At 37.8% G+C, this 19,623-nt stretch overlaps 8 protein-coding genes across 8 annotated transcripts; 2 read left to right on the plus strand and 6 right to left on the minus strand.

The window, feature by feature from the left end:
• Positions 1-1,106: 1,106 nt before the first annotated feature.
• CHO1 (CDP-diacylglycerol-serine O-phosphatidyltransferase) lies at positions 1,107-1,961 on the minus strand (the record flags this gene model as incomplete). Its single annotated transcript, XM_071050605.1, has 1 exon — positions 1,107-1,961. The coding sequence occupies one exon, from the start codon at positions 1,959-1,961 to the stop codon at positions 1,107-1,109; it is 855 nt and encodes a 284-aa protein (XP_070908395.1).
• A 398-nt stretch (positions 1,962-2,359) lies between these two features.
• SPT16 (chromatin-remodeling protein SPT16) lies at positions 2,360-5,455 on the minus strand (the record flags this gene model as incomplete). Its single annotated transcript, XM_071050606.1, has 1 exon — positions 2,360-5,455. The coding sequence occupies one exon, from the start codon at positions 5,453-5,455 to the stop codon at positions 2,360-2,362; it is 3,096 nt and encodes a 1,031-aa protein (XP_070908396.1).
• Positions 5,456-5,974: 519 nt separating this feature from the next.
• On the minus strand, positions 5,975-7,387 carry RSC6 (Rsc6p; the record flags this gene model as incomplete). Its single annotated transcript, XM_071050607.1, has 1 exon — positions 5,975-7,387. The coding sequence occupies one exon, from the start codon at positions 7,385-7,387 to the stop codon at positions 5,975-5,977; it is 1,413 nt and encodes a 470-aa protein (XP_070908397.1).
• A 286-nt stretch (positions 7,388-7,673) lies between these two features.
• RNJ42_00438 (uncharacterized protein) lies at positions 7,674-8,291 on the minus strand (the record flags this gene model as incomplete). The annotated part of the gene is made up of 1 exon (XM_071050608.1): positions 7,674-8,291. One exon carries the CDS (start codon positions 8,289-8,291, stop codon positions 7,674-7,676), a length of 618 nt encoding a protein of 205 aa, XP_070908398.1.
• Positions 8,292-8,637: 346 nt separating this feature from the next.
• Positions 8,638-10,626, minus strand: RNJ42_00439 (sterol O-acyltransferase; the record flags this gene model as incomplete). The annotated part of the gene is made up of 1 exon (XM_071050609.1): positions 8,638-10,626. The coding sequence occupies one exon, from the start codon at positions 10,624-10,626 to the stop codon at positions 8,638-8,640; it is 1,989 nt and encodes a 662-aa protein (XP_070908399.1).
• A 921-nt stretch (positions 10,627-11,547) lies between these two features.
• Positions 11,548-14,136, plus strand: VPH1 (H(+)-transporting V0 sector ATPase subunit a; the record flags this gene model as incomplete). Its single annotated transcript, XM_071050610.1, has 1 exon — positions 11,548-14,136. One exon carries the CDS (start codon positions 11,548-11,550, stop codon positions 14,134-14,136), a length of 2,589 nt encoding a protein of 862 aa, XP_070908400.1.
• Positions 14,137-14,352: 216 nt separating this feature from the next.
• PAC1 (Pac1p) lies at positions 14,353-15,765 on the minus strand (the record flags this gene model as incomplete). The annotated part of the gene is made up of 1 exon (XM_071050611.1): positions 14,353-15,765. The coding sequence occupies one exon, from the start codon at positions 15,763-15,765 to the stop codon at positions 14,353-14,355; it is 1,413 nt and encodes a 470-aa protein (XP_070908401.1).
• A 1,581-nt stretch (positions 15,766-17,346) lies between these two features.
• HRK1 (putative serine/threonine protein kinase HRK1) lies at positions 17,347-19,299 on the plus strand (the record flags this gene model as incomplete). Its single annotated transcript, XM_071050612.1, has 1 exon — positions 17,347-19,299. One exon carries the CDS (start codon positions 17,347-17,349, stop codon positions 19,297-19,299), a length of 1,953 nt encoding a protein of 650 aa, XP_070908402.1.
• Positions 19,300-19,623: the final 324 nt, after the last annotated feature.

Genomic DNA, 19,623 nt, shown 5'->3' on the forward strand with positions numbered 1-19,623 from the left:
GATAATCAAAAGCCTCGATGCTATTTTTTTAAAATGCAGTCGACTATCCTTTCAATTATTGCAGAGAGGTCCATACATTTAAATTCTAGACTGCTAATAACCTTTAACTCCAACTTAGGATTTATCGTTTATTTCACTATTGATTTATATTAATATAATATTAATATATCGGTAGAAATGAATTATAAAACAGCAATCAGCTGATGAATGATGCTTACTTACTTTCGGGGCATAGATCACCTTACTTCATTTTATTACTTATTTTAAGGCGAATTATTTCCTTTTAGGGTACGCAGAAGATATAAGTTTATAATAAAACAAAACGAAGTTGTATTATATTTGTATTATATCATATCAAAATATAATTATTCATTTAAATCCGATAGTTTTTTCTTTTTTATTCTTTTTACTACAATTATTTTAACACGAAATAATTCACTGCTTTAAACACAATTCTACAAAATAAGATATTTTAACACTTTTGTTTACGTTGGAGGAGAATTGATTAAATGTCGCAATACTAACAACGAAATACCCTTAGAAAGGGGATTATGACTATTTTTAGATCACTTCTCTTAATACTTTCCACCGTACTATGGCTTTCCATTTGTGGCAGAATCCCAACAGTTCAACTATAGTAATTTTTACAATCAGAGCTTCTCAAACAATACTCACCTGATTGATAACTATAATTACTTTTATGTTATGATGGTGTATTATCTTATGTGGGCGGAACGTTAACCCAAAAAAAAAAAAAAAGTGAAAATTCATTAATAACAATATACATCAATTTATTACAACTCATTTAATACACCAGATATTTGACTTAGAATGCTTTTTCCCTTTTGTGAGTTTTACATACATTATTTACCGTTGAAGATATAATTCTACATTATATGATTTTTTTTTTTATTTACTCTTCTGTACGTTGGATGGGATACACAGCACTTACAATTTCATAGACTCTGTAAGGTAACGGTGGTAGGTCCTTAAAAGGGCAATACAACGACAAATGTAATCACTATTTTAGGTTTTACTTCTTCTCAATAATCTTAACCCTTCTTATCCTTTAATAACTTAGAAGTTTTTTCATATCTCAAATTAATTTATGGTTTTGGAATCTTCAAACTCTTAGAAATCATACCACAGCCATGTAAGAAGAATACAAAAATCATTGGGTGATATTCAAAAGCTAGCCCTTCCCTAACTATGCCGAAAGGAATATTATCAAAAATCCAGCCCTGTCTCACAAACAAAGCCATACCTAACACCAAAAATAAGGTTGTAGGCATCGGTAGACCTTCAAAAAATTTGGATTTACCCTTCATGTCCTTTGGCAACTGACCAACGGTGACATTAAATCTGGCTAATCTTGCCAGGCCACATAATACGAAGAAAGACAACACGAAAACGTCTAATGTAGTCTGGAAACCAATGGCAAACGCAATGGCCGCTGGTGCAACGCCAAAAGAGACCAAATCAGCTAGGGAGTCAAGCTCCTGTCCCATTAACGAGGATCTATTTCTTAATCTGGCTACACGGCCGTCAAAGAAATCAAAACACATACCGAGGAATATAAAGAAGTGCGCACGCTGTACATAGTGTGGTTTACCAGTTAACGTAAACCGCAAACAACTGACAATAGAATAAAACCCACAGAACCCATTCAGCATGGTGATATAGTCCGCCATGTGAAGGTTACGGATCATACTGAAATGATAAGCATCACTGGTAAACCTCTCAATATCTGTTCTGTTTGGTGGGGCAAGTGGTGTAGTATCTATAGAGAAGATACTAGAAGCCCTCCTACTCAAAGATGGTCTCTCTCCACTATCAGTGTCGTTGTCACTGTCAAAACTCCTGTCTACTTCATTCTCATCGTTGGAAAACGCACTCTCATCGTATTCTGGGTGCTCCCCAACATCTCTCCCTGTTGTCATAGCTACTGGTGTCATTACCATGTATTCCTGCTTTAATTTTATTGATTTATTTTATGATATTCAGTATTAAAATCCTTTAGAGTCTTAACAGAATAACTTTTCAATGTGGTATGGGATTTATATATGGATTAATAAATAAAAGAAATTGCTCTCTACGGGGATGACATTTTAAATTTTTCACATGAACTTAATTTAATAAACTGAGGGGGTGGTGGAGGTTGTACGGGGGTTTCTATGCAGGCGATGCTCGGTGCCGTGTTGAGCCCACATTATAAAAACTAAACAAAATGAGAGAGAGATGCCCTGTTTCGAATTGAAATAAGCCCTGTACCAAAGAAACCCATGTGAATTAGTTAAGATATTAATTATAGTTTTAACATAATACTACATTATATAATATACAACAAAGTGGACGGAGATCAATCCTTGTAGGCAGCAGCACGGTCAGCCTTTGCGGCTTTCTTTTCTAGCTCGTCCCAATCTTCACCTTCTTCTTGTTCGCTATCTTCTCCGCTGTAGCCACTACCTTCGTCACTGATGTCTTCTTCTTCGGAGTAGTCGTCCTCGTCTGAGTATGCGCTTTCGTCTTCAGGCTCTTCGTCGGAGGCCTCGTATTCACTTATCTGTTCTTCTTCTTCGTCAGAGCCTTCTTCGTCGGAGTTTGCGTTCAAAAAGGACCAACCACCGTCTAGGAAGAACTGGTGTGGGTCTTCCTGTAAGGATTGCATAATTGTGCTCCACTTCAAGTTGATAGTGGAGATAGCATATGGGATATCCATATCTGTTAGCCATTGTTTTAGGAAGTCGAGGGACTCGATAGGGATGGTGTTGATGTGTGTCACTGGTTTCTTTAAGTCCTTATACACAAACACCATATCGAAGTTCTTTAGACCAAACTGTACCCTTTCTAGGATACAGATCTCAATCTCTTCCAGGTTGACGACCAAGAATGGAGGCTCGATCAATTGGACAAGACAATCCGTGGTAGGCATACAGAACACAGCGGATCTGTTTGGAACACCTTGGAAACCCAAGTCTCTGAAAGTACTCTCAACTGATACTAAACCATTTGAGGCCTCAGCAATGGCATCTGCAAAGTATTTGAATTCTTTATCCAACATGGCTCTTTTTCTTCTTTCTTCTTGTTCTTGCTCCAACTCATCCTCATCACCATATTTTCTGAATTTATTCTGATTACGTCTACCTGTACCAGTCTCATCAACTGAGACATCTGAAGCTTCACGATAGAATTGGACATCTTGGATCTTCTTCTTACCCATCAAGATTGGATTTTTTAAGTGAATATGAATCACGACAATTAGTTCACCTTTACAAGATTGGAAAATTAAATTCTTGATATTAGAGAATAGAATATCGATTCTACTGTCTGTTCTCAAAGGAGACTGATATCTGATACCATTCTCATGAATAAAAACGGTACTTGGAACTCTTTTCGTGTCTGGACTTGGTCTGACAAAAATTTGGTCTAATCTCTTGGTTCTACCGGTCTTGTTTTCAATCAACTTATCTTGTTGAACCACATCAGCTAAAGCTTTACGTTCTTGTTCTCTCTTCGTGGATTCCTTCTTCAAGTCTGTAATTTGTTTGAAAGTTTCACTCATACGATCACCGTCCTTGGATCTTAACGTGATGGAACGCATGAATTGATTTTCTGGAGAGTCATCATATGGCAATTCAACAACATTCTTCGAGATACCACCAGCAGCACCTGGAGAATTAAAGTTCAAACGCAAATATGTATATTCACCTTCTTCATTCTTGGAACCATTCTTGTAAGAGTTGATATGGAATGGAACGGGCTTACCATAAATTGGAATGATAATGGTTTGACTTCTCCAATCTACATGGATTCTCAAATCACGGATGTTATTAGGAAGTTGACTATCTCTAACGTACGATTCGTACTTCTTGAAATATTGACGAGATTCGACATCATCAGTCGTGGCATCAGCAGCACTGAATCTAAGTAGACCTTCTTTCTGTAATCTTTCGTGGAGCTTTCTTTGATTCTCCTTTCTAATTTGCTCCTTTTGAGCGTCTTGAGATTCTCCACGTGCATCACCACGAAGCTTGCTTCTCAAGATCTTTGAGTTACCATCAACTCTAGTTGGAATCTTGGAAGGAGCAGGTGGCTTCTTTTCCTTCTCTTCTTCATCGTTATTAAAATAGAAGGATACTTGAGACTTGGCCTTTGTATAGTTAGTCAATATCTTGGAACCATCTTCAGTGATTAGCACAGTATCAGCCAACTGCAGGGCATAGTTTGTATTGGTCTTCATATCTTTCAAAGCATTGAAACCGAAAGAGATATTGAAACAGTCACCGGCTTGTAGTTTACGGTAATCGTTCTTAGCGTTCAAAACAAAGAAGGAGTCTCTAAACTCCAAACCAATCAGGGAACCTATGTTCTTAGTAAAATTCGAGGCCAATTCAGGTTTAACCTTTTTAATAAATTCAACGACAGATTCATATACTTCCTTAGGTGTTCTCCCAATCTTCAATTCATTGTCAATAATATGTTTCTGTAAATCCAAAGTAAACGCATAGTTTTCTACCATTTCTTCAGATGGATCTATCAGGAATGTTCTTGTAACGTTGGAGCAGTAGTTATTGTAACGGATACCACAGGATGCTAAGATACAACCATTTCCATGTAGCTGGTCGTTACTCGAGTGGGCAGAAACCTTTAAATCAAATTTACTACCAGATTGAATGATTGGAGAGTATGTCCAATCCAGCAAATCAAATGTGAACTTGTGATTAGGAGGACATAAACTAGATAGATCGCTGGTTATCTTCTTCAAAAATTTAACATCATCAATTTTGTTCTCGACTTTATCAGAAAGTTTAGAATTTGTAATCTTAAGTTCATCATCAACGGCACGTACCATCTCATCTGATAACATATCAATAAATCTATCCGAGCACTTACTGGCGATGGAGATATAAGCCTGCTCCTTGCTATCCTTAGTTTCCCATGTCTTGGATAAGCCCAGAGCTATATCAACAACACTGAATTCGTTCTCCTTAATAGCTTGTTCCCAAAGTGGCTTCCATTCCTTGATGAACTTACCCTCGTAGTTGTCTTTCTCAGGAATACCAACGGTCTTACCGGACTCATTAATCAATGCTATGACATCAGTGAAAAGTTTCTTGCTGTGCTCCGGATCCTTGTTGTTTCTCTGCCAGATTTCAAGATCAACACCGTTGTTATTAGCCTTGAATAGTTCAAGAGCTTTATCCAAATGCTTAGCCTTTGGTCCACTAGTAATGATAACGACTTTTTTAGGCAGGAATGCAATCAATGTGGCCGGAAACTCATAGCCCATCAACCAATAATGTAGAGCTGTAGTCTTCTGATATGGATTTTCCGGGTTAGAAGACCCCAGTGCAAAAACCATAGAGGTAGGACCATTCTCAAATTCTCTATAGTTCTTATGTAAAAGCTCTAATCTGCTCTTAAAAGCTTCAAAATCAATGTTTAGCTCATCCATCTTCTATTTTTTTTGAAACCAATTCTCCAAATAGATGTGTTTATTCCTTAACTTCCTTACTATTATGTAAAATAATGCACCGATTATAGTAAAATATCTTAAAATATATCAAAAAACGAGGTGAAAAAAAATTTCTTCTTCTTCACTCAGTGATTTAAATCAATTGATTAATCTGATGTAGGAGTTTATACACTTATAAGGAGGTATTCAGCACACAGCTCTTAGGAAATTGATAGAAATACTATCAAAAAATTAGCACCGTCGCCACTTTTTTAAATTGGCTTCCATCGTTAAACAATTTTTTCTTCATTCGGTTCCGCGTGATAATATCCGGGTAACCACGCATTTATCTAGAAAGTGGATCATGGGTAGTATTGAAAGATAACTATACATTCTCAGCTTAAATAGGTTACTATTATTACATTTATGAAGTAGTATTTGAGGTTTATGCTATCTGATATTACTTTTTACTTTATCTTCTATTTTTTTTTTTATTTTATTTTTTGGCTTCACTTCCTTCTACAGTCTGGAGTTAGCAAGGTAAGTGGCCAGGTATTCAAAGAGCACAGCTTCGTTCTTTTTATAAAAGTCTGAGAGTCGTACGGTGTCCTCAGTGTAATCTTGGTCACTCTGTAGGACCTTTGTAGCATTGGCAGATATTAATGCGTATTCCTTTAGTACCGCTTTAGGGTTATTTTGGGTCTCCTTGAAAAATTGGTATTTTGTAGCCAGACTGTTTAGCTGCAATTGTAGTTTATTTATCTCAGTGTCTATCTCCTCTAGGTTATCCTGTTCATCCCTTTGGGTATCCTGGTAAGTGGAGAACGCATTTTTTTTGTTTTCTTTTTGTTTTATTTCTATGTCATAGGTTTTTTCACCATAGGTGGATTCAACATCTGTTCTAATAGTGTAATTTATCTTGCTGGGCTCCAAGGGAGTTACGTGGGAGTTAACCATGGTAACCAACTCTTCTAAGCTCATCGTAACTATTCTATTTTGATCAAGTGCCTGCTCGGTAAAATCCTTCTTTGGTAACAATTTGCTCAAGGCTTGGTCGATGTTTACCATTGTTTTCAACTCTTGACTGTTCTCGGTTGCAGAGGTCGTTATATTCTTGTCGTTGTTATTCATGAGATTGTTATTCAAAATGTACTTGTAGAGGCCATAGACTGCAGATTGCACCGAGCCCAATTTAGTTCCGAGAATATGCGACAGTTCGCTGCTGTATTGAACCTCTTGACCAGTGACGCCTCTTGGTTGTATAGTTATAGTACAGTCGATATTATGGATACCAGGTCTCTGCACATCAATACCATCGAACTCGCTCTCATTCAGAGGATCGTATATCCACTCAATTGTATCGATGATGGTTCCATCGTCCTCGTCCTCGTCCTCATCGTCCTCGTCATCTTCGTCATTATCACCATTAACATTACTGCTTTGCACACCGGTGTCGCCGGATACCTCATTAGCATCTTTCATCTCTATATCAGCGGTTTTTGAGCCTCCGTCTTGCTTACGATGCCTAACCTTAGTCTTCTTAAAATCTACCGCAATAGCTTGTATCAGATCACTAAATTTACGAACCGGCTCCACCTCTTTACCTTCATTATCCAATAATTTACCTTCGACACGCAACTTCCAAGAGGGTTGCTCATCTTCCGCATGTTCTTGCCATGACTGGTTCGATGCGGTATTATATATAAACACTCGCAATATCTGCTTCCCAGTCGTCGGATCTTCAACACCACAGCCTTCAATCCCTAACGACAATTGGTTCTCCTTCTCCTTGATAGATATGTCAAGCTTCTTCTCAGCTTCCTGCAACTTGCCCAAACTCTCCAACTCCGGAATCACACCGCGTAACTTCATAGGAACATACGTGTACGTAGGAGCCATAGTCACCGTAGGACCCATCTTGTTCCCAGACATTCTTCTCACTGACAATTCTTTTTTTTCACCACTACGTACTACTCCACAGTAAAAGGAATACAGAGAGCATTGAAAATTGCACCGGTATAGCTTCAAATAGCAATATTATATTATTCAAACTTTCTAGGCCTCCACCAAAAAATCGCACAATTACACTTTTTTAATATGTATATATCGTAAGTGATGATACAGAGCACATGGTCAATACGTATATTATTATACAATCATTTACTTTAACTTTAACTAGATTACTATCTTAATTGAATTATATAACTCTATGGTTAGTCTATCTTCTACGTTTGCTATCTGGTTCTTCTTCGTCTCCCTGGAGCAGCTGTGTCCTTACCATCTCCCTGATGTAGCCTTCGAGTTCTTGTTCTGGGTTTTCTCCCATAATGATCTCTTCGAGTCTCTTTCTGCGGGCTAGGGACTCTGGGTCAGTGATCTCGCCTGGATCTTGCTCCAGCGTGTAGCGTATGCTATCTTTGAACTGCGCCAGTTGTTCCTGGTCTATTCCGAGGCTGTCTCCCGTGGACAGCCCGGATTTCTCACGCATGTACTGTATCAGCTCGGGAAACTCACCATCCTCTTCAAATACTTGCAAAGCGGTCTTCCCTTCGTCGTTCACCAAGGTATGGTCGCCGCCGAGCTCCTCTATGATGACCTTCGCCACTGCTGCATCCTCACAATGATGTAGCGGCGTGTCCCCGTCACTGTCCCTGACATTGATATCTCCCTCGCGGTCCTTACACAGCATGCGCAAGAGATCAAGGTGCCCGTACGCAGCAGCAGCATGCACCGGCGTGTACCCGTTGGGGTCCTTACTGTTCGCACTGAACCCCTCACTCAAAAACTTCTCGACCAAATCACCACGGCCGTCACTAGCAGCTACCCATATATTCATCCTGTGCCCTTCTTTTAACCTGATAAACTACAGTATACTGCTTATATAAATCAATTATGGAACCAACTTGTTCCAAGTCCTCATCGAAACTTAAAAATTTTTTATTGCTAAAATTTTCAGCGATGAGCCCACAGAAAATGGCGCAGCACCAGCATCTTAAATGGCTAAGTTACTATATTACATTATATTATATCATTGTATTACTATATAATATCTGTGTTATTATATTATATTATATTATTATATTTTATATATTGTATATATTGTAAAGGGATGTTATAGTATCTCACTGCATTGCTGGTATATGGCAAATGTTTTTATGTCTATAAGTTATGTATTTCGTTTATTAGAATACGATGTATAAAAGGATGATGACGCTTGGTCCTGTACACATTTCGAACCAGAAGAGGGCATTAGAGAGGACAGGTCTCTTTCTGAGGTATGGGATTTCACTGATACCTGCAAAGAAGAACTGGCCCAGCTGGAATGCGAACAAGTAGCCCTTCCACTTTTTGACGATGGCGTACATGGCGAGCTCATGGAACACAGCACTGAGCATAAAGGTGAACAGCGTTGCCTGGACCTTTGAGAGCTTAAAGCGGTTGATAACACTGTGGTAGATGTGTCTCAGGATGAACTTGTGTACTGGGACGTTCCAGATTCTGCTGAACTCCACGAATGAGACGCAGTTCCACCAGTCACCGTAGAAGTATCTGTCTGCAAACATCGTGAGCTCTGCAAAGAAGTTCAGGATAGCGTCCCAAATCAAGTAGAAGCCCAGCATATATAGAAGCGTCATAGGTGGGATCAATTCGCACCAGAGAAGGAAGAACTTCTTGGTGAAGTCCATACTGATTGGCTGCTCTGCCAGAAGCCTAGCCTTTTCAGTCACTGGGAACATGTAAATTTGTGCATCGACAACCATTAGGTAGATACATCCGAACGTAGCACAAGTTTTCTCCAAGAGGTAACCCCATCTGATGCTCTTGGTTCTAGGATATTGGATCTGGTAAACTAAAGTAGGGAATAGCGTGAACATAAAATAGTTCTTGATCCCAATGTTGTTAGGGAAATGGTCACCATGTGATTGGTAGTTTAGTTCAAAGCTGCAGAAGTCGTAGCTTCTCTTTAGTAAAGTTATGATCTTTGGATCGACATCCTTCTTGTCCTTCAACCTTGCCAAGTGTTTTTTAGAGAAATTTAATTCACTGAGGATGTTCCATAAATAACCATTGTAAAAGGAGAAAGAATGCATCTTCATAACTTGAACAACAGAATGCAGAAACACATAAATTCTTGCGATCCAGTTGAAGTTCAGAACGTGCGCTGGCACGTATAACGCACAAGTGACAAAGAGTAACTGATAAGTGACTGCGATTTTTAGACCCCATTTGTTCCAACTAATTACATTCCACTTACACAAGTACTGAATGAAGACGACAAAGAAAGTTGCAGCATATAAGAACATATCAAAAGCGAAAACCCTGTGTAGATCTGTAACCATGAACCTGAACAACATGGCATCTTTGAAGGAGTAACCATGGTCAATGTAGTAATTGATGCAAGATTGGATGGCAGCAAAGCCAAATACCATCCACATTAGGACGTACACACCTGAGAACGTAGGTGCTCCATCTTCTGGGTTACGAGGGCTATGTTTCACCTCGATATTGTAGTTCGGTTCGTGGCTTGGGTTAGTTCTATAAGCGATGACTTTCTTCAACTTCTCCTTCTCCTTTATTTCTTTCTCAAGGATAGGTCCCTTGAATTGGGTCCTGTAAGGCTCGCTCACCGCAGAGTCCAGGATGGTAGGTCTCTTGTCGAAGTCCACATCCCCGAAATATGAGATATACTCCTGTGACTTCTTGTTGTACCTGCTTCTCTCCTTCTGGTGGATATTCTTCAAGTACTTGTTGATCACTGCTTCCAGAGTATCCTTGTGGTCACCATCTTTGTCCTCCCGAGCTTCAGTAGCGTCATTACCATCATCTTCTTTCACCACAGTAAATGAAACTTCCTTGCCGTCTTTATCCTTCGTGATGACCACACGTCTGTTCAATAGATCCTTCTCGTTACTATCGTAGTCATACTCGGTGCGAGAGTGTTTCCTGGGCTCTTCATCACCAACATCCATAGTAACAACATCGCCTTCTCGTTCTTCTTGTTCAGCTTCAGCTTCAGCTTGAGCTTCAGCTTCTCCTTCTTTGACATTGCCCAATTGGTCCTTTAGAATCACAGTAGAATCGAAAGTAATACTGTGTCTCCTATCGCCATCCAGAGAATTCAGTTTCTGTATCTTGATGAAGTCCTCATCCTTAAGAATATCATCCACCATTTCCAGGACAGCAGCTTTATTTATTCTATAATATATCAACAATAAATACCTAAGTAGTATCAATCTTTTAATCCAAGAAAATAATCTCAATCTCCCTTTTTCTATCACAATAACGTCTCGTTCCTTTTGTACCCTGTAAACCATCTAAATCTATACGAGCCAGACACAGAACACACACCGACACCGACATACATACAACATACATTAACACATTCACCACAACTGCACTGTTACCCAACACAACACCCTACCATAAACAAGAGAGTCGAGGACTTCTACACTACAACATGTAAACATATACAACCATATGCTTATTAATCCAATAACTATGACATGTGCTTGAATACATTTTGCCAATACAACATGATATGGGCGTTATATATATAGTGCTGTATAGTTATGCTGCTATAGTACGATAAACAAATATTATATAAATAACTAGAATACAAATAATAGTAATAGCTAATACCATGCTGATCATAATAATATATTAATAATATTTAAATAGGTGCTACTATTATATAGAGATATCTATATCACTTAGTACGAATCATAGTAGCTGTCTTGTTCTTGTCTCTGTGTGTCATAAATACCTATATACTGCTACATTTAGTACTACAACAGTACTACAATAGTAATATTGGCATAATAGTAATATATTAATATAATAATATATTAATATAATAATATAATAATATTATTATATACATATGTCACAAAACACGATTCTCACGACTATTACGTATACAACGACTAATTGCTATTAATTTGTTTTCTGATGGCTCTCTTTGACTTTTGAAGCAAAAGAGGGCATTTCATTTATAAGGGGAGTCATTTGATTTGCTTCTCACAAGGAGGGCAAGAAGTCTAGGAACTAAGCTTGGTTGAAGTTAAATAACGGTAAAACAAGAATATTAAATAATGGTTAATGCAGAAGAGGCTATCTTCCGCTCTGCGGAGATGTCGCTGGTGCAGTTTTATGTTCCGATGGAGGTTGCGCGGGACACGGCGTATACTCTTGGCCAATTGGGTTTAGTTCAGTTTAGAGACTTGAATTCTAGGAAGCAGGCTTTCCAACGGGCATATGTGGATGATATCAGGCGTTTGGAGAACGTAGAGCGGGTGTATAGATACCTCTACAGTCTATTACAGAAGCACAATATCCAGCTTTATGAGGCGGATGAGGCGGATGATACTGAGGGTTTAGAGACAATGGTGTTACAGGAGGTGCCTTCCGGGTCTCACATCGATGACCATGTACAAAACGCTACGTTCTTAGAGGAGAGGCTTAAGGAAATGGAAGATGCCTCTGATCAGATTAAAAGACAGAGGACAGATTTGGAGCAGTACCGGTTCTTGTTGAAATCTGGGGACGTTTTTTTCTCTGAGAGTGACGTTGCTACGGACTCCGTTGATGACGAAATGGCCGTTGCCAATTCTGATGCTTTCCCTAGAAGTGGTTCCGTAAACTATGTAACTGGTGCCATCCCTAGTGAGAAGACTCACATATTAGAGCAGATACTGTGGAGAACTCTGAGAGGTAATCTGCTATTTAAGCATATCAGTATTAATAAACCCTTGTATGACGAGAAGTCTGGTAAAAGAGTCAACAAGGACGCATTTATCGTATTCTCACACGGTGATTTGATCATGGAGCGTATTAGAAAAGTTGCCGAGTCCCTGGATGCAAAGCTATACTATATTGACCCTCGTGCCGATGCAAGGTCCGAGAAACTGGCACAAATCAATCGTGATTTGGAAGACTTGAACACTATTATGCAAACATCCAACATGACACTAGAGAGTGAGCTATTCGCTGTTTCGAAGGAGCTCAACGCTTGGTTTCAAGAAATTGCTAAAGAAAAGTCTGTCTTTGAGACATTGAATAAATTCAATAATGATAAAAACAGAAAGACACTTATTGCTGAAGGCTGGATACCAAGTGATCAAATTATATTGCTGAGATCTAAACTAGAAGAGATGGTTAACAGGCTAGGTATTGACTTCCCATCTACTCTTCAGATCTTGGAAACCACAAGTACTCCACCAACCTATCACAGAACGAATAAGTTCACTGAAGCTTTCCAGGCTATTTGTGATTGTTACGGTATTCCTGAATATAGAGAAGTCAACCCCGGGCTGCCAACGATTGTGACATTCCCCTTCATGTTCGCTGTCATGTTCGGTGACTTAGGACATGGATCAATCATGTTCCTAGCTGCTTTAGCGCTTGTCTTAAACGAGAAGACGTTGGGCAAAATGAAAAGAGATGAAATTTTTGATATGGCTTACACAGGTAGATATGTTCTCTTATTGATGGGAACATTCTCAATGTACACTGGTTTCTTATACAACGATATCTTTTCAAAATCAATGACTTTCTTCAAATCTGGTTGGAAATGGCCTGAAAACTTTAAAGCTGGGGACTCTGTATCTGCTGAAAGTGTGTCTACATACCCAATCGGTTTAGACTGGGCTTGGCATGGGGCTGAGAATAACTTATTATTCACCAACTCATATAAAATGAAATTGTCTATTCTAATGGGTATTATCCATATGTCTTATTCATACATGTTTTCGCTTGTTAACCATATACATTTCCATTCCATGATCGATATTATCGGTAATTTCATCCCAGGCCTGTTATTCATGCAAGGTATTTTTGGGTATCTATCAATCTGTATTGTCTATAAATGGACTGTAGATTGGATTAAGGATGAAAGGCCTGCACCAAGCTTGTTGAATATGTTGATTAACATGTTTTTAGCTCCTGGACAAATTGATGAGGAACTTTATCCTCATCAGGCTAAGGTTCAAGTTACTCTATTAGTGATTGCATTAATTTGTGTACCATGGCTGTTATTCGTGAAGCCTCTTCACTTCAAATTCACTCACAAAGAAAATATAGAGCGTCGTGTATCTTTAAGCGGGGAAGCTGCTATTGAACGGGAACGTTTATTACCAGATCTAGAAGATGGATTAGAAGAAGTAGAAGAAGAAGAACACTTAGCTGACGAAACTGAGGCTGAATCACACGAGTCCGAAGGTGAGAACTTTGGTGATGTGATGATCCACCAAGTTATCCATACAATTGAGTTCTGTCTGAACTGTGTTTCTCACACTGCATCATACTTACGTCTATGGGCCTTATCACTAGCTCACGCACAATTGTCCAGTGTTTTATGGTCAATGACACTAGAATTATCTTTTGGAATGAGTGGTGCCTTGGGTGTATTTGCTATTGTTTTTCTTTTCGGAATGTGGTTCGTTTTAACCGTATGTGTACTGGTAGTAATGGAAGGTACCTCTGCCATGTTACATTCATTACGTTTACACTGGGTTGAATCCATGTCGAAGTTTTTCGTTGGTGATGGTAATCCATATGAGCCATTTGAGTTCAAGAATAGGGACCTGATTGATGAGTCTATTGAAGCTGGGGTAATTTCAACAAAAGAATCTGACCCAGAAGATCATGCAGAAGGATTCTTAATTATCGAAGATGAAAACTAATATGCATATTCTTAAAAAGACATATCTCTGCTACATTCTATGAAGGACCCATCTTCAATTATTTATATAACCCAACATTACTATTTTTACACTTTCCTCATTATAATTTAGTTATCTTTTCTATTCAGTATAAGTAAATTTTCTCAAGCATAGGAGATTCTAAAAACTTATATGGTTTTTTAACTTTTAATTCTATATAATTATTTCTAAATTTGCTTATCTAAATATCTTGACCCTACAATCAAGACTTCCTGTTACAATCAATTCCCTTTGAAGCGATGCGGTATCATGTGGATCGCAGGTAATATCGTCAACATCAATACAATTAATAAAGCCATTGTGCATATCATTCCATGATTTCAGGCATTCCCCATTATTCAAATTCCAGCACTTAACAGTTTTATCGTCACTACAAGAGAATAAGTGATCACCTCTAATTTTTATATCCTTTACCCAAGAGGAGTGTCCTTTCAAGGTCATTATACAGGTAAATTCTGTTTTACTGGTATTCGGGACTGGGGCGCTATTCAAACGCAGAAACGGTAAAGGTATTTCCCATATTTTTATTGTATTGTCTCTCGATGCAGAGGCACAATATCTGAAACCAATATCTTTATATTCTTTATTATCTGTTGTTCTTCGTATTTTTGACTTTATCTCGGTATCTTGACTAAATGGTATAATTTTGACCTTTTCGATTGGAAATGTGTGCCCTGAACCAATAGATAACCCATTGGTAGAAGGCCAATGGGTTAATCTTAGAGTCGAGTCCAAAGAACCCGATAAAATATATTCACCAAAAACGTCTATAGATTTAATCCATTCGCTATGCGGCACAAACGACTGTAGTACTCGAGACTCATTTAGGTTCCAGACCTTGATCGATAAATCTCTTGAACATGAGGCTAAGAATGCAACTTTGTTTTTTTGCCATATTATTCCCTGCGATACAATGTTATCGTGATCTGTCAATGACCTTATATGAACAAAATCTTTTCTAATCGACGAGAATATGTAAGCGTTTACCAAAGCGTCCTTCGACGTAGTGGCAATAATTGTCGATGTTTCAGTGTGCTGGTCGAACCCGTCTACTTCCACGACATCAATAGACGTTACGGATTTAGCATGTGCTTGGGTAGTGGCAATAGGCATTGAGAAGTCTAATATATCATAGCAATATAGTTTACCACTATCTGTACCGATGTAAACGTACGAGAGTGTAGGATGAAGTCTAACTGCAGTGACAGAGGAGTCTACTTTAATGTTAGTCAATAAAGAGCCAAATGGCACCCAATTTATATCAGTTGCATTCACGGTGATAGGAGATTTACTGCTCAATTCTAATTTTTCAAGCTTTGCTGTGACACTATTCACATTTGATTGCAACTCTGCACACTTGTTCTCCAGTTGCGTAATGGTCCGTTGTAACCGCACTATTGAATTCCATTTTCTCTTCAGTAGCTGTTCATCGTCTCTAGTAATCAAATCATCATCATCTACTTCCAATATACCCTTCAATTGTTCTAGTACAGATTTTTTATCTATACCATTCTCCTCGATGACATTTCGAACATAGTTGACAACTGCACAATTCAAATCCAGCACCTGCGCCTCGGTTAAGAAGGACATTCAATATAAAATCTCTTGCTAAGAACCAATAAAAATACCTTTTTGTATTTTTCTGTTATTTTTTTTTTTAATATTCCAAAATAATTAAAAATTTTTTTATCCAATGTTAATAATAATATTTTTTGTTGTTATGCATTTGTTTACCTTCAAATCAAAATAAACGTCTTAGAACTATACGTATCGCCTCACAGTTTTCCCTTTTAAGAAATAAACTTTTCTTGATCATGCATTCAAGTATCAATAAAAAAATAATAACTTCCTAATTGGTATTATTAACTTTCCTAGGGATTACTAACTTCCTAATTGGGAATTAAGGTTAGTATAGAATATCATTGTTACCCGGGTGTGAATCATATGAAATATATGCTAACCATCCCTCCATTCTTACCACCCCCTTTTTTTTATTTTTTAGTTAGTGTAAAAGACATGGCAAAAAAAAAAAACCCCTCGAGTACCCTATCTTCTTAGACGATCGTTCAACGATTCATCATCGCATGAATTGTCATTTTCAACCCTTCCCTTAAACCCTAAGGCAAAAAACGACTCTAGCTTAAATCCGCGCGGGATGGAATTTTTCCGGGACAAGCACGCGAAAATAATAAAAACGGAAAAAATAAAAAAATAAAAGAACGCGGGATGCACAGAATATTCCGTGTGGACAAACTCGACGTGGGAACTGGGACGTAGGGACGTAGGGGCGTAGTGGCGTAAAGGCGTGGGACGGGAAGGGAAGGGAAGGGCTTCGAGATTATGGAACGGAAGAAATGGAATTAAAAAAAAAAAAAATAATTTTTCCGGGAAACCCCCACCATCCGTTAAGGGTTTTTCCGTTTGTGCGGGATTCTCTGTGGGATCTTTATTTCCACTCACCCTATTCAAACACAATACAAGAGAAACAGAATTGAAGAGAGATATATTGAGAGAAAAAAAAGATTTTCCGGTTAGAATATCCTGTAGTATAATTCGATGTGAGAGCCTTTGAAAAGAAACATTATCAAATTAAATGAAAAAAAAAAAGGACTCATTACTCCCAAGGGTCTTAAACAATGAATATCTTCGAATAAAACAAACCACTTAGAGAAAGGCTTACACGTTGACAAGGAAGGAAGATTTGCCATGTAAAAACTTATTATGAATATCGGATTAGAACAGTAATATCATAAAAGAAGCAATAATTGCTTTTTTTGTAGACCCAGTTTTGAAAAAAAAAAATTAATCAACACGACATTAGCCAAAAAAAAAACTACTTTACGAGAAAGAACCAAAAATTTACTAAACAGAAAACTAACCATAAAACTAATAAGTAAAACTCCCTTTTTCATTATAAAGTATTTGCTAAAAAACTTCTTAAAAGAAAGATCTTTAAAACTCCGATCAAAGACGTAATTAGATCAACAAGGAGAGACAACTGATAGAGTTAATAGAAGTAATTAATAATAATTTAACAAAAAAAGTACAAACATTAAATACCAAAAAACTTAACAAAATCAAAAAAAAAACAAGCAAACAATTAAAGGCTGAATAACAATAGATCAATAATCTGATTATAAGAAAGTGCAAAACTAGCAATACCTACACTCCATGCCTTTGTTATCCAGAAATCCGTTCCATCATGAACATCATAATGGCTCATCGCAATCACCTCCACCTTCAATAAAGAGTTCTAAATCCTTTTTGGGTTTTATTAGTAGGAAACCCAGTACGGACTCTCTGAAAAGTGAGAGGTCTCAGGACTCTTTGAAGTCGATGAATAATACAGCTGCTTCTAGTTATGTACACATCAATGAAAGCGCAACAGCTTCGCCGAAACAGAGTCACTCTATGGCTGAATTGAAGAGGTTTTTCAGATCGTCAACGAAGAAGAGTAAAACACCACTTCGTTCTAGAAACACTTCGCCAACTAATTCAGCATCACCATCCACCGTTAACTTAGTATCACATTTCAATCTGGGTATGACTTCAAAGTCACACACGAACTTGCATGATATGCATAGACATGAAGATCATAGTTCCTCAAGTACTACTGCTCTTTCGGCGCTAGCTCATAAGCACCAAAAACATCACCACCCTCATGGTTCAACAGACCACCATGTTCACACCCAATCTGCTATCCCACCTACTTCTGACTCAATATTGTCGTTATCAAATAATATAAACATATATCATGATGATTCAATATTAGCCCAAAAATATGGTAAACTGGGTAAACTTTTAGGTTCCGGTGCAGGTGGCTCAGTTAAAATCTTAACTAGGCCCTCAGATGGCGCCACTTTTGCCGTAAAAGAATTCAGACCTAGAAAGCCTAACGAGTCGGTGAAAGAATATGCCAAGAAGTGTACTGCCGAATTTTGTATTGGATCTTCATTACATCATCCAAATATCGTGGAAACTGTAGATGTTTTTTCAGATTCGAAGCAAAATAAATACTATGAGGTTATGCAATACTGTCCAGTAGACTTTTTTGCTGTGGTTATGACTGGCAAAATGTCTCGTGGTGAAATAAATTGTTGTTTGAAACAGCTTACAGAAGGTGTGAAATATCTTCACTCTGTTGGTTTAGCTCATAGAGATTTAAAATTAGACAACTGTGTAATGACGGCGGATGGTATTTTGAAATTGATCGATTTTGGAAGTGCTGTTGTTTTTAGATATCCATTTGAAGATGATGTGACCATGGCTCATGGGATTGTTGGAAGTGATCCTTATTTAGCTCCTGAAGTAATTACATCTACTAAGTCATATGACCCTCAAGCGGTAGATATTTGGTCCATTGGTATTATATATTGCTGTATGATGTTGAAGAGGTTTCCTTGGAAGGCTCCACGTGAGAGTGATGAAAATTTTAGACTTTACTGTTTACCTGATGAAGCTCATCATGATTATGTCGAATCTGCAAAACATCATGAACAGTTGTTGCGAGAAAGAAGAGAAAAGAAACATAAACACGAAACCGATGCCCGTAATGGTGAAACAAATGGGACAATTATCCCCTCAAACCTAAATTATGTGGAAGATGCCTCAAAGGTAGATGAAAGCGTAACTAAGGTAGATGGGAGTAAAGAAAAAAGTGCTGCTACATACCAAGGCGAGAAGAATGATGATGTTTTACCTACTCCTGTTGCAACTAATGATGAGCATAAGAAACACGAACATCCTGAATCAGTCCATGTAGCCAATGAAAAACCTGAAGTTGACGATTCAAATCAAAAGAAAGAAAATCAAAATATTGAGCAAACCCAATCTCAAGATTTGAAATCTATAGCTTCACATAAACCACCTCACCACAAGAAGACTATTAGAGGGCCTTATAGGCTGTTGCGGTTGCTACCTCATGCCTCTAGACCACTTGTGTCTAGGATGTTAGAAGTTGATCCCTGCAAGAGGGCAACTATGAAAGAAATCTGCAATGATGAATGGTATAGTCATATCCCATATTGCACAATGGATGAAAAGAAAAATGTTATCAGAGCTGCTGGCCATCATCACACTATAGTCAAAGAGATCGATTCTCATGTTGAAACATATAAAATATAGACACTTTGTTACACACTAATGCTTTTATCCCCCTCACTCTAAAATTTCTGGAATTTGAACCCTGATGTTTAGATCCTTCTATATTATGAGATCACGAATATTAACTTGTACCTTTTTATTTTGTTTCATGGTTCAGAGCCATAATTATCATTATTGTCCTATTGCAAATCAGATCGTTGCAATTTAGTTGATAAATGAAAAGAAAAAACTGAAAGCTGAAAAAAAGAGATCCTACTAAAAGTTCTCTTTTACCTAATTTATTTACAAAAACCCTTACAAAAAAGGGTATATTTACTTAGTAATATTTGATATATTATAAAACCA

Source organism: Nakaseomyces bracarensis, assembly GCF_045282275.1.
Source record: "Nakaseomyces bracarensis strain CBM3 chromosome Unknown Scaff3_0, whole genome shotgun sequence".
Taxonomy (NCBI): Eukaryota; Fungi; Ascomycota; class Saccharomycetes; order Saccharomycetales; family Saccharomycetaceae; genus Nakaseomyces; species Nakaseomyces bracarensis.